General features: G+C 42.2%; 3 protein-coding genes across 3 annotated transcripts; all 3 read left to right on the top strand.

The window, feature by feature from the left end:
* Positions 1 to 570: 570 nt before the first annotated feature.
* On the top strand, positions 571 to 5734 carry LOC125900822 (leucine-rich repeat-containing protein 74A). The gene is made up of 13 exons (XM_049596062.1): positions 571 to 838; positions 1112 to 1287; positions 1363 to 1470; positions 1551 to 1644; positions 1838 to 1887; positions 2008 to 2089; positions 2638 to 2723; positions 2793 to 2987; positions 3072 to 3167; positions 3317 to 3460; positions 3615 to 3719; positions 4728 to 4813; positions 5082 to 5734. Exons 1-13 carry the CDS (start codon positions 730 to 732, stop codon positions 5671 to 5673), a joined length of 1923 nt encoding a protein of 640 aa, XP_049452019.1. The 5' UTR covers positions 571 to 729; the 3' UTR covers positions 5674 to 5734.
* Positions 5735 to 6093: 359 nt separating this feature from the next.
* On the top strand, positions 6094 to 8487 carry LOC125900780 (olfactomedin-4-like). The gene is made up of 5 exons (XM_049596001.1): positions 6094 to 6182; positions 6277 to 6450; positions 6546 to 6758; positions 6837 to 6984; positions 7522 to 8487. The coding sequence occupies exons 1-5, from the start codon at positions 6129 to 6131 to the stop codon at positions 8349 to 8351; spliced, it is 1419 nt and encodes a 472-aa protein (XP_049451958.1). The 5' UTR covers positions 6094 to 6128; the 3' UTR covers positions 8352 to 8487.
* A 3380-nt stretch (positions 8488 to 11867) lies between these two features.
* LOC125900782 (olfactomedin-4-like) lies at positions 11868 to 13745 on the top strand. Its single transcript, XM_049596003.1, has 5 exons — positions 11868 to 11940; positions 12026 to 12193; positions 12287 to 12499; positions 12588 to 12729; positions 12816 to 13745. Exons 1-5 carry the CDS (start codon positions 11884 to 11886, stop codon positions 13607 to 13609), a joined length of 1374 nt encoding a protein of 457 aa, XP_049451960.1. The 5' UTR covers positions 11868 to 11883; the 3' UTR covers positions 13610 to 13745.
* Positions 13746 to 13918: the final 173 nt, after the last annotated feature.

Here is a 13918-nt window from a genome sequence, read left to right as displayed (position 1 = left end):
CTGTTAGGGGTCGCGGGGCGCTGGAGCCTATCCCAGCTGACATTAAGCAAGAGGCAGGGTACACCCTGGACAGGTCACCAGACTATCACAGGGCTGACACATAGAGACAGACAACACACACACATTCACACCTACGGTCAATTTAGAGTCACAAATTAACCTGCATGTCTTTGGACTGTGGGAGGAAGCTGGAGCACCCGGAGAAAACCCACGCTGACACAGGGAAAACATGCTAACTCCGCACAGAAGGGCTCCCCCACCCTGGGTTCTAACCCCCCACCCTGGGGTCGAAACCAGGAACCCTCTTGCTGTGGGGCAACAGTCCTGACCAATGCACCATAAACAAAATACAACAATTTAAATTTGTATGCCCCTGCTAAGCCAAATTAAAAAACACAAGTCTCTCCCCAGTGTTTCAAAAATGATTTGACCTGTCTCCCCCTTTTGCACCACCTTTCCCCCGTCAACAAACAGTCCCTTGCATGGTTACTACAAAACAGAGCATTGTAACCACACTGAGGCATAAATTGTTGATGTCACCACACATGAAACGTTACCTGAGGGGTAGAATTACTTGCTAAACAGCACAGGCCTATATCATTTCACAGTGGTTGCTAGCCCATCAGAACACACAGGAATAAATGAACAAATAACCTAAAAACTGAAGCTATTCCCTTTGTTTCTGGGAAACTGTTTCAAACCAAGCATAGGCTCTGGCGGCATACAGCAATGTCAACATTGTCTTTTGAGTCTCTCTGCTTAAAAGATGATGACTGTCCATCCCCGACTCAACCCCACGGCATGGAGGATGAGTTTGACACAGACTTGGAGTCAGATGGTAAGTACAGAAAATTCATTCTTGGAGTTTTTGGATAAATTGTTTTGGAAGCCTTTTTGTTTCTCTTGCTGTGTAACTGTAAATCTGTACTGTTAATTCATAACCTTGTGGTAAAAAGCACTCCAAAGACAAGGCAAATAAATGGCTTGTTTTGACAAAATGCTGCAGTGACATGCATTCACTGCTGTATGTATAGACAAGGGCCCATACAGTGCACAAAGTTAACATTGGAGATATGTTTCACTCATATAATATGGGCTTATTCATTTGTAGAAACAGAGGAGGGCAACAAGGAGACGTCTATATCTGAGGTGTACCTCCAGGCCTGCAGAGTAGTGGGTGTGGTGCCAGTCTCCTACTTTATACGAAACCTTGACTCTACAACCATGACCCTCAGCCACCACGGGCTGGGACCTTTGGGGTGCAAGGCACTCGCTATCGCTTTAGTGGTAAGTTTAAAACAAATGTTACTAAGTACTGCTTTTTCTAAATTAGAAAATTTCTGATAAACTCCTTGTGTTTAGGCTGACATGCATATTGACACTCTGGAACTGGCAGACAATCACATACAAGCTGAGGGAGCCAAATACCTTGTGGAGATGCTGAGGGCGAACTTCACCCTGCAGCACCTGGTATGTTGGACTCCAAAGCTACCACTAGAGGTCACAAGTGCTTTTAACTTGACTTTTACATTGGAGTGTTCTGCTTTCAGGATTTGTCCAACAACTGTCTGCAGTCTGCAGGAGCTGAGCATGTGGCTAAAGTGTTGCTGGACAACATTTCAATAAAATCTATGAAACTTTCAGGTAATTTCAGGTTAATTAACAGGTTTCAACTGAACTGAAGGGTGACGTACTGAGACCACGCTAATGGAAAGATAAAAAGTGAACAATATCCTACAAGACCAGTAAATTTGATCAGTTTAGATCATTATTTATATTCAATAGTATACTTATTTTGTATATTTAAACACTAAATAGGCCTATTTTGTCCCAACAGGAAATGGATTTACTGATGATGACGCTAAATATTTTGCAGATGCCTTGACAGTAAGTGATTATTTATCAGTTATCCAAACACTGACTTTTAAGGCTTTTGTGACAGATGACACTTAAGGTTGTAGGTAAGGCATTTCCTTAGCACATTATGATGCTTATATTTTCATGTAGATCAATTCCAGAATAAAGGAACTCGACCTGAGCCACAATGAGTTTAGGGGAAAAGGAGGAGAACATTTGGGACAGCTGTTGGGTACGGTAAAATACACCAATATTAATATCTTTGTAGATGTGACCGAATGCATTGCTTTACTTTACATGGGCGGGTTATGAGACAATCGGCCCCTGGGCACATATATGCAAAAGGCCCCACCACCTCTCCTTTACAGGAGCAAGACATATAGACTTTGTGGTGGTTTTGCATCTCTTTGTGGTTTTGTGTCTCCTTGTGGTTGATTTCTATCTTTTTGTTATTGTCTCTGTAAGGTAATTTTATGTCCTAATGAGGTCATTTTCTGTGTCTTTGTAGTCATTTTATGTCTCCTGGTGGTTGTTTTGCCCATTTTTGTAGTTCCTTTGCATCTCTTCTTTTTATGTCTTTTTGTGGTCATTTTAAGTTTCCTCCTGGTCCATATGTGTTAATTTGAGTGACATTTTGCATGTGAAGGCCAGGGATACTTTGGGCCCCTTGGTCTTTACCCTGTAGGCCCTCTCAGTAATCCATCCATTTATTAATGTCATGCCAAGCAAGAGAATTTACCACAAAAGACTTCTCTCAGATTTTACTTTCTATTTCTGCAGCAAACAACGAGGGTCTTGAGGTGCTCGATCTCAGCTGGAACCATCTAAGAATGAAAGGGGCTGTGGCTTTCTGTGCTGGACTCAAGGTATGGTTGTCTAAGAAATCCATTTGATCACTGCCTTGATATACATCTGACCACATTCTCCATATTTAGGTGAATATGATGTTAAAACACCTCGACTTATCATGGAACGGCTTTGGGAATGAGGGTGCCCTGGCGATGGGAGAGGCCCTAAAATTCAACAACACTCTGGTGCACCTCAACCTGAACAACAACCGCCTCACCAACGAGGGTGTCGGCATGCTGTGCAGGGGCCTCGAGTTTAATGACACACTCCGAGTCCTACTGGTGGGTGGGTGAGACAGTGTTTAACATGCATCATCATTATTCAGATACACTGTAAGGGGATGATTTGTTCTTACACCCTCGTAGCTGGCCTACAACTCTTTAACAGTAGAGGGAGCACTGGCCCTAGTTCATGTGGTGAAGAACACACCTAGAACTGCCTTGGAGGAGATCAACATATGTGTGAGTAACTGTGTCACTACTGTCTGTCTGTCTGTTTTGTCACATTATTTGATCACATTTAAACAAATTAAACCTTTCATTATTACCCGAGCACAATGAACACCCTGCATCCTGTGTATACCATCCTGTTTTGCTTTTTTACTGAGCAGAACGTGCTGGTAAATGAGACCTTTGTGCATCTGTTGGAGGTGACATGTCAGGAGCATCCCGGTCTGGATGTACAGTACGGAGGAGTCGGTGGCTTCATTGCTAAAAAGCCACCAAAACGTGTTGATCCAATGAAAGTCATCCAGGTCTGTTCTGGTCACATGATGAGAATAAGTATAAATAATAAATACTATAGCCTACTCTCATATTATTTTAGTAAAGCTGTCAAATGATGACAACTCAGTTTGGTTTTGCATGTGTTTCATAAATAACAAAATGTCTTCTCCAATGTTTTTGAAGGATTATTTGGATCAGCGCAAGCTACGCCTGTGGGATTTCTTTCGGAACATCGACAAAGACGGCACCATGCGAGTCCCTGTTGCTGACTTCAGGAAGGCTGTGCAGGTGTCCAGATAAATTGATAAACTGAGCTGAGCAGAGTTAGTGACATTTGCAGGACAGGATACCATGAAATATTCCTCTGAAATCATGCATGACGAGCTCTCTTCCAGTCCTCTTCACAAATCTGATGCCGATCAGTGACCAGCACACAGTGACAGCTCACACTGAATCAATACTGCGAGGCAAGGATACTGAAATTGCTTTGCTCAGGGGCCACTTTTGTAAAATGACAGGAGGCCAGGGGCCAGGTAATAACCATTAATTAAATTAACTTTAAATTATTTATCAGATAAAAGACCCATAACTCATCTGTCTTTGAAACTCTTCATTTTAAATGAACTGACTATAAAATTCACTTTAAAATTCAAATTAGGCAACAGGATTGACACTAGGCCTATATGGCAAATAAATCAGATATCTTACAGCCAGTTGCAGCAGCCAAACACAGGTCAGGTGTATGCAGGGACATTTCTAGGATCTGAGGGTGCTCTGAGCGTGGCCCTGACTTCCATCGGGGGGACCGTGGAACCTCCCTGGTATGTTTTTCATAAAAATAGCTGTATTTTGATGTTTTTTTATGAGCTCTGTTACCTCATTAACATTAAAAGTACAAAAAATCCCAGTATCAATCAGTTTAATGTCATTGTGACTCAGAAAATGGTCGGCGGGTACCCTGTCGCCGGCCAAATTTGGTCTGTCAGTTCATTTTTATTTATATAGACCAATATCACAAATCACAATTTGCCTCAAAGGGCTTTACAACACAGGACACCCTCTGTCCTTGGATCCTTACAGAGGATAAGGAAAAACTCCCCCCAACAAAGGTTGCACGGGGAACAACTGAGAAGGGATCCCTCTCCCAGGATGGACAGATACAATAAATGTCATGTGTACAGAACAGATCAACTTAATGAAATACAGTACAGGCAATCCATGTGACAAAATGATACTGAAAAAAGCAACCGTGTTTCTGACTCTGACTTTTCCTTCTGTTCTATGAAACCATGACAGCAATCAAGTATTCCTTTGGATCGATACCAGATTGAGGAGCTGATTCAGAGACTTGATCGTGACAGGACAGGAATGGTGGACTACAGGTGAGCATGTCTCCTGATGTTTGATCCCACTCACAGGTGGGCCTCCTAAATTGTTTCACACAGTAGTCCTGTGATATGTTAAAGTTTATTGTTGCTGAACTATGAGTAGTGACGTTAATGTCAGTTTGTACAGTTTCATCATTGTTTGAATGATGGTGCAGTTCAACACAGTGTGTTCTGGTTGTGAGCTGGGAATTCATCCAGATCTCCACCTTGAATGAGGTCGTAAAAGAGTGATGCAAGTGTGTTATTTGATGTGTCTGTGCAGGGGACTGGCAGATACAAGGAAACAGATGATGAGGGATCATCGCCGCCAGCTGAGGAAGGTTGAGTCCCGTCAGAAGAAAGAGAAGCAGAAGAGTGATCGCATCCTCAAGACCTTCCAGAGTGCTGTTGAGGCGGTAACACCACGCAGCTCCATGGTCATATCTCCAGGAGGTGCCAAAGAGGATTCAAGTGGTCCTCAGCACTTCTCTGCCACTCCTCTAAGTTCTTGGCACCACATCATCATGTCCAACAGCAGTCGCTATTCCGTCACCAATATGAGCAATGAGCATGTCCACCTGCCCATGTTAGGAGGCACCACGCCTTACCGTCCCACCAGCTCCCCAGCTATGCGCTCGTACTCCCAGCCAAACCTGCTGGATGACTCCCCTCGCTCTTCTCCAGGCAAGTCCATCTCTGCTCAGGGCGTACGCTCCGATCCAGAGATGAGCAACAGCAAGCTCAGCCCCACTGCTAACCACCTGACCAGGTCCAGGCCTGCTCTTAATGCCAAGCAGCCGGTGGTTAAAGCCAAAACCAAGAAAGTGAAGAAAAAGAAAACCATGAAACGTCCGAATAAAGATTCAAAAAATTGAACCATCATGTGACTGTATTGTTCTATCAAACATTACAATTCTGATTCCCCAACATTGTTGACTCCTTTGTTACAGCTACAACTATCAAATAAAGATTTATTCATCTTGTTTCTAGTCTCTAAAAATGACAAATGTGCCCAGTATATTCAGCACTCAGACCATCTGGGGAAACAAACACTTCATAACACTTGGGAACTGTGTCAGATGGTACACCTACGCATCTGCGATTCTTTGAATTCTGATGCACGCCCAAACACTGGATCATTTCAGACCAACATCAGTGTATTTAATTTCTGTTTGCTGAAGATAACATTAAGTGTTACATCTTGGCATGTGCCTTGGCTAACGGCGCTGTGAACTAGGACAGGTGCAGCAACCTGCAAGATGTTGAGACAGGCTATATAAGCCCCGAGGATCCAGCTATCTCAATCATAACAACTCTGACTGCACCAAGAATGATCGGCTCACTGTATTTCTTAGCTCTGCTGAGCTCCACGTTGGCCTGGGGGGTATGTATGGCATTACTTTGACCAACTGAGTCTATTTTACTCTTTGACGCTTTCACATTCGAGGTAAGCTAATTTTTATGTTCATGTGTTTCAGCGTGTAGGCCTGTGGAGCGAAGGGAATGCGAGGAATGGGACAGGAGGTGAAAGCGGGGACAGGTGCACTTGTGATGCCTTCTTGCCCAGTACTACCTTTCCTGTTAGAGACCTGGTGGTTGTGGAGCAGACAGCAGGGGAGATCACACACAAACTGGAGCTGGAGATGGGCAAGGTGCTCAGGCATATTTGAGGCACGTGCAAAAGATGATAACATATTTGAGACAGGCAAGAATGTGTATAATCCTCTTTGTAATGACTTTATTTCAGCTGGAGGACTACGAGACCAAACTGACAGCATACTCAGAAAGGATAATAAAGCTGACGGCAGAAATAGAAATAATGGAGAAGAAACCCGATGCCTACAACGATGCCGACATGGATGAGATGAAGGTGAAGATCAAACAAGTGGAGGCTCTGATCAAAGAGCTACAGCTCTCCATCAAAGGCTCCACCACTGTCTTCGAGTCTTTGCGCGTAGAGGTAAGTCCTGATGATGGCGGTCTCAGCATTAACAAGACCTAATGTGAATCCACTGGCAAACCATGTGTTTATTCACAGATCACAGTCATGGTGGAGACCCTGAACAAGCTGGAGAAGACCTACGACAAGAATCTGGTTCTGGCGACACGTCGGGAGTACATCAAGGTGCAGCTGCAGCTAGAGGAGTGCGAGAGACGCCACCAGGAGCTTTTCAACCCCAACATTGGTAAGCTCATTCACACTGATATGCAGAGCTGGCTGATTCATTAAGAGATACAAGCAGCTGCTAAGGGCCCAGGCTCTAGATGATAGATGATAATGATGATAATGAAATGAAAAATTTAACTTTCTAAACATTTCGTATCATTTTTGTCAATAAATGGTGATAAAACAAAAAGCTCAGAGACAGGAGCAAGGGACAATTTAGGTAGGTAGGTTAAGTGAGTATTTCTAAGTCTAATTGAAAAATTTGAGGTAAAAAAACATATTCACAGGGTAAATAGGTAATGCCAATACCATATTTACTGTAGTCTATTCAAAGAAAGTGTTGTTGCTAATAAATCTCACTTCAGTCTTTACATACTTGTTTGTATTATGTGTGCTTAAACTAATATTTCCAATGCACAAGTTCTAGTTTAGTTCTATGTGAGCACAATACAATGAAAGGACCCCCCAGACCAAATCCGACTTAGGGCCAGCCCTGCTGATATCCCCATCTAATCTAAACCCTCCTTGGACTCTAATTTCTCCTCTCTCTTTGCAGGTTCTTGTGCACACACAGGCATCATCAAGGTCAGCAAGCCCATCGTGAGCCAGCTGAACGCCCATCTCAACGCTGAATACAAATATGGAGCCTGGGGAAAAGATTCGAAGCCTGTCCCCGACAGAGAGTCCATGTACTGGTACTCCGGGTACACCAGTGGCTCCATTGTTGACGTTAAGTTCTACACTAACTATAAGAACCTCATTTTGAGAAACCACTTCCAGCATCACAACTTACACAGCAGCTGGTATGGCACAGGGAACAATTTTGTAATCCGCGATAACACACTGTATTATCAGATCAACAGCCCGTTCGGGTTGGCCAAACTGAATTTCACCACCATGAAATATGAGTCCAGGGTGATTCCTAGGGCTAGCACCAGGTTCTCTTACACCAACTCCCCCAATCAGAACTTTGATTTTGCTGCTGATGAGAGCGGCCTGTGGGTGACCTACGCCACAGAGGAGTCCAGTGGCCGGATGGTCATTGCTAAAATAAACGAGCCATCTTTTGGGGTTGAGGAGGAATGGCAGACTAGTGTCTATAAGCCAGGGGTGAGCAATGCCTTCATGGTGTGTGGCGTTCTGTATGCAGTCAGAACAATTGACATCCAAACTGAAGAGATCTTTTACAAGTATGACACCAACACCCAAAAAGAGAGCTACCTCAACATTCCCTTTGAGAGGTTCCAGGATAAGTTTTCCAACCTGGACTACAATCCCACTGACCAGAAGCTCTACATGTACAATGATGGCTACTATGTTAACTACCATCTGTGGTTCAACCACACAGTTACAGCCACGGTGGAACCACCATTTCTCCTTTCCTAAAATGTCATCTGTGATTTAATGAAGTATCACACACACTTATGAATGAAACAATGATTGTATCTCTCTTTTTCCCTTGTAGTTCATGTAGCGCATCCTTATTCTTGATCGCCAATAAATTATCTCAAGCATTGAATAAGTGTCATGTGTGTCCTTGTGCAAATGTTCATGAAGAGTGCATTATTTTCTAACGATTATTAATTCACCTCGCTCCCTTCACACACTCATTCTAGTGCCTCACACACATTCAAATTGAAGTATTGTTTATGGTGGTAGGATCATGCTACTACTCATGACTCAGTTGGCATTTGTACGTATCTGACATTTAGAAATGCAGAACTGGATTCTGATCTATATTTAAAAAATTGTTTAAAGACTTGATCTTGATCTTACATTATAAGTAAATTCCATAAACATCCACACAAAAGGAGGAATTAATTCCCACAATTAGATAAGCATTTTGAAGCATGTGCAACACTTGATTTTGAAATGCTGGATTGCAGGATCAGTAAATCAATTTACTATATTGATTTTTGCATTTTTCATTTTTCTGATGTGCCTACAAACTACCCACTTTCAGCCTGCAGCCATAGTCCAAAGTGGCTAGATTGCTGTTGCAACAGTTTTGGACTAGGCCTTGTTGACAAGACATCTTTACATGTCAAATTAGTAAAAGCACTGATGAAAATAATGACATTATTACAGGCTGAATTATTTATCTGCTTCACTTTCAGGGACCTGATATTGTACATGCTGGCTCACTGTCACATTGTAATGGTTTACTGGGACACTTGAATATAACAGAGCCATTGTTAATGTTGTTATTGAGACCTGTGCATTTCCTACAATGACAAGTCAAAATGTCTGCTGTGAAAATACTTGTTTTAGACAGGTAAAAGACCAGTGTCCTACAAGGTAGATAAGAAAAAGAAAATAATAAAACCCAACCTACTATGATACTCACCTAACGCTTATGTTTCTTTGGCACTTCACTACCTGTATCTTTATAGGACACATTTTCTAAAATCAGTGTGACATGACAATCCAATAGGGGAGAGAGAAAATGGCAGTGAACTATCAGCAACAATATATTAACGAATAGTGTGAATTTAGATGATGTGCTGTGCATTGATTTACTTAACTTTCTAAAGGATTACACAATAAAACGGAAGACTTATTTCCATTGTAGTCCGGAATTAACTTTGCGCAAGTGATACTAATGACAATAATCATGGCTCTGTTACATGTAAGTGTCCCCATAAGATATTCCAGTGAGCCAGCATGCACAACAACAGGGACACGCACACCTAAATGTAATTAACTTATAATCAATAATTACGCCTTTGATTTTCCTACTAACATGTCAAAATGCCTGCTGTGAAAAAGGCATGTGAGGTTCATAAAATATTCAGTGACCTCTCGTGTCCTGTACAGACGAATCTGCAGTCATCATGTGGCTGAACTCATATTTTATGTTTTTCCCCATTAATTTTTCACGTGTGTGTGTGTAGACAACCCATACACCAGAGAAAATGTGGGCACTGTACAGTCCAACAAACCATGCATACATTTGTACATTACGATGTAGTGGACACACTGAAACTGTGACTTATGTGATTAAGTGTAGGCACAAAAAACACTTGCCTTTGATTAGGAAAAGATTGTGTTTTGACTTGAAATGCCCAGTTTTGGGGGCACATTACTGCCTGGAAATGCAGCAATATTTCAGCAAAACTGTCTTAGTCAAAAACAAAGAAGCTTTTTGTTACTATCCCAGCAGGGAATACAGAGATGTCTTGGTCAAATCTAGTGGAAAAACAGTAACGGGTCGCTAAAAAACACCCACATTTGGTGCCTAAAAAGGTGCTGGAAAAACAGCGTCAGATTTACTATAACACAGTTTTTTAAGTTTGTGGTCTGCAGCTAGGCAGGTGTCTCACCTAGGTGACACACCATCCACCATCCCTTCCACCTCCTGATGACACAGCCAGCTCATAAACAACAACAACTCTAATAATAGTAGTAGTAATAATAATAATGATAATAATAATGCATTCTATTTATAGGCACCTTTCCAAGCACTCAAAGACACCTTACAAGACACAGTAAAAAAAAATCCAAATCCAAATCATAATTATAAATATTAGGTACAAAAACATCATAATAAAATCATCATCATCAATATGTGTCACCATTAAATCATACTGAATATGCCAGCTTGAAAAGGTGTCTTTTCAAGCAGGATTTGAAAGTGGAAAGGGAGTCAGTATTGCGAATGTCGTTGGGGGAGAGAGTTCCGGAGGCGGGGGGCAGAATGGCTGAAGGCTCTAGAAAACATGGTAGTCAAACAGGCAGATGGTGATGTGAGTTGGATTGCAGAAGAGGATCTAAGAGTACTTGTGTAGATGTCAAGGAGTTCAGACAGGTAGAAAGGGGCTTGATCATGATGGGCCTTTAAGGTGAGAAGCAGAATCTTGAAGTTGATACGATATTTCACAGGAAGCCAGAGAAATATCATAAATATTATGTTACTTTAGAAATGTTGATATGATATGTGTGAAATGTGCAAATGTTACATATTTGTGGTTTGCAGTGATGTACCATGCTAACATTTCCCTCTGGCAGCTGGAGTGATGTAGAGGCAGATTTACTGGGACATGCACGTATATGCAATATTTGGAGAAGGACTCATTTTTGCTTAAAGCAAACACTACATTTTCCACTACTTTCTGTTTAGATGGTAACTACACTCCTGCTGATTTGAATGCAAACCTTTAAAACATTTCAGATTCCAGATTAAAATACATAATGTTTTCTTTTCATTACTGACGCTCACTATTAGACTTTTATGTTTATCATGGCCATAACTTCAAACTTCCTTCTGTAGAGCTGAATTGTTTTTTCAAAGTTGCCACTCAAGTGAATAAAACTTGCTTGTGCATAGTGATTTCCTGGGGTCTGAGTCAGGATTTCACAAGTTGTTCCCTTGTGGCACAGTATCTCCGACTCATGAACCGCACTGTTCAAAGGCACCACCCAAGTCACATGCATTAGATTACACAATTAACCATGCGCATGAGGAAACAATACAAGGAGGATATTTGACTCTTTCATTCATGATACAGTGAGACCTGACCACTACAGATGATGGTAGCAAGATAAATCATTGATAAAAGTGGTCTAGTTGGATTAGATCAAGCCTGAGACAGTGTCCACCTGTGGATACGATGACCGCTTTTAACACTTAGCTAACAGGCCATAAATATTACAAGATGACGCCACAATTTACTACATATGGCACTTTTCTCATTCGCATCCCATGTTCAGAGCAAAAGTTATTGTGAGCAAACAAGGATGAAGCCATAACTCATACGGTACTTGAGAATAAACATCTGTTCTTGCGTTGAAGTTCCAGACAGCTCAAATAACAACATTGGGGGAAGAGAAGGTGTTTGAGATGACGTGATAAGAGCTGTCTTTAAAAACCCAACGATGAGGCCACCAAGGAGACATTTGAGAGGTAAACTGAGACAAGATGATTCCAGTTGTGCTGCCGCTGCTACTGCTGCTCAGTCCTGCTTTGGCATGGATTGTAAGTGACGCTTATTTTCTGTTGAAACATACAGGTGCATCTGTCATTCATCATAATCAGTCTTAATGGTTTTTTGTCTTTTCAGCCATTGAATGAATGGGAGTCTGGCAATGTGACTGTGTCAGTGGGTGAGGCAGGTCAGTGTGTTTGTCATGTGTACGTGCCTGAAACCACCTTCCCTGCCGACCGGGTTCAGCACATGCAGCAGGTCAGCAAGGATCTGATCCTGGAGGTGGATATTCAAGTGAAAAAGGTGCAGTAAGACTGAAGGGTTCCACAGCATACACACATTTAAACATTTTGCTGAGATGTCACCGTACTGATTTGTGTTTATTCACTCCCTCAGATGGTGAGCTACGAGGACAACTTGGAGGTCTACTTGAAGGAGCTGGTGGACCTGACTGTGAGAGTGGCCATGCTGGAGAGCAGTCCCGACAAATACATCAAACTGGACTTCGAGATACTCAGGGTTGAGCTCCGAGAGTTCGAGGCTCTGGTGTCTCAGCTCAAAGACTCCCTCAACTCCACCTCGCCCATGTTTGACAGCCTGCATACTGAGGTAACAGAACTATTTTCAACCTACTTGCAAATAACGCAGCTTTCTTCTTTATTGGAATATTGCATTTGATTAATGTGTTTATTCCCAGATCCGCAACATGACCCTCATTGTGAACCAACTGGAGACGTTCGACAAGAGCAACCTGGAGGTGATCCGCATTGAGTTTGCTAAGCTGCAGAAGAAGCTGCAGGAGTGCCAGAAGGAGCAGGAGTTCATCAAGCCAGATATTGGTAAGACAGCTAGTCAGATGATTGTGGAGAACAGTTTAAAAATCAGATATTCTCACCAAATATTAACATTTTTCTTGTCTTCCCAGGCAACTGCAATCACACAGGAATCATGGCGGTCAGCAAGCCTACCGTCATCCAACTGAATGCTCATCTGAGTGCAGGTTACCAGTATGGGGGCTGGGGAAAAGACTCCAAACCTGTTAGAGGCTATGAATCAATGTACTTCTACGGTGCATACACCAGTCCCTATGTGTATGACTTCTATTTGTACTCCGACTATGAAAAGCTGATTCTGAGGTCCGCATTCAAACACCATGACTTACCAAGCGGGTGGGAGGGTACTGGTAACAACTACATTGTTCACGGTAACACCGTATATTACCAGCACAACACACCTTTCAGTATGAGCAAACTGAATCTGACCAGTTCCAAATATGAGTACAGAGTAATCGCAGATGCCAGTCAAAGGTTCTCCTACAGTTACTCAGACCAACAGAACATTGACTTTGCTGCTGATGAGAATGGCTTGTGGGTAATGTATGCCTCAGAGGAGAGCAAAGGTAAAATCATCCTCGCTAAAATAGATGAGAAATCGTTTGGCATTGAGGACCAATGGAACACCGGTGTGTTCAAGCAGTTGGCCGGCAACGCTTTCATGGCCTGTGGAGTCATGTACGCCACCAGGTCGGTGGATCTGAACACAGAGGAGATCTACTACGCGTTCGACACGAAGACCAAACAGGAGAAACACCTCAACGTCCGCTTCCAGAAGTTCCAGGAGAAATACACCAACCTGGACTACAATCCCACCGATCAGAAGCTCTACATGTACAACAACGGCTACTATGTGACCTACAATGTGAAGTTTAACAGAGAATGATCCCTCTGCTTTGTGATCTGTCGTATTGTGATTGATACGATTGATCTGTATTTACTCACTTTGTCACTGGAGCTCTATAAAGCTATGTATTGTCACACATAGACTTTCTACTGTCTTTTCCTGAATAAAATCAGACCGAAGCATTGAAACTGTCTTTTAACTTTCTGTTCAAATAAATGAAACTATCACAAATTAACTGATACACACAATAAAGGGAAAAGATCATGATTAAAAATCAGCTGTATCTTCATTAGATTTAAAATTGGACAGACACATAAGCCAAATACACATCAGTCAATCTATTATATA

Source organism: Epinephelus fuscoguttatus, linkage group LG14 (assembly GCF_011397635.1).
Source record: "Epinephelus fuscoguttatus linkage group LG14, E.fuscoguttatus.final_Chr_v1".
Taxonomy (NCBI): domain Eukaryota; kingdom Metazoa; phylum Chordata; class Actinopteri; order Perciformes; family Serranidae; genus Epinephelus; species Epinephelus fuscoguttatus.
This window is presented reverse-complemented; position numbering and strand designations above follow the sequence as displayed.

What these genes read in the sequence shown, in the direction of transcription:
- LOC125900780 (XM_049596001.1), top strand. Translation starts at nt 6,129, where the DNA reads ATGATCGGCTCACTGTATTTCTTAGCTCTGCTGAGCTCCACGTTGGCC. An exon ending in GCTCCACGTTGGCCTGGGGG is followed by an intron (nt 6,183 to 6,276) that starts GTATGTATGGCA and finishes CATGTGTTTCAG; the next exon opens with CGTGTAGGCCTGTGGAGCGA. An exon ending in TGGAGCTGGAGATGGGCAAG is followed by an intron (nt 6,451 to 6,545) that starts GTGCTCAGGCAT and finishes ACTTTATTTCAG; the next exon opens with CTGGAGGACTACGAGACCAA.
- LOC125900822 (XM_049596062.1), top strand. Translation starts at nt 730, where the DNA reads ATGTCAACATTGTCTTTTGAGTCTCTCTGCTTAAAAGATGATGACTGT. An exon ending in ATTTTGCAGATGCCTTGACA is followed by an intron (nt 1,888 to 2,007) that starts GTAAGTGATTAT and finishes ATTTTCATGTAG; the next exon opens with ATCAATTCCAGAATAAAGGA. An exon ending in ACACACTCCGAGTCCTACTG is followed by an intron (nt 2,988 to 3,071) that starts GTGGGTGGGTGA and finishes ACACCCTCGTAG; the next exon opens with CTGGCCTACAACTCTTTAAC.
- LOC125900782 (XM_049596003.1), top strand. Translation starts at nt 11,884, where the DNA reads ATGATTCCAGTTGTGCTGCCGCTGCTACTGCTGCTCAGTCCTGCTTTG. An exon ending in TTGACAGCCTGCATACTGAG is followed by an intron (nt 12,500 to 12,587) that starts GTAACAGAACTA and finishes GTTTATTCCCAG; the next exon opens with ATCCGCAACATGACCCTCAT. An exon ending in GTTCATCAAGCCAGATATTG is followed by an intron (nt 12,730 to 12,815) that starts GTAAGACAGCTA and finishes TTGTCTTCCCAG; the next exon opens with GCAACTGCAATCACACAGGA.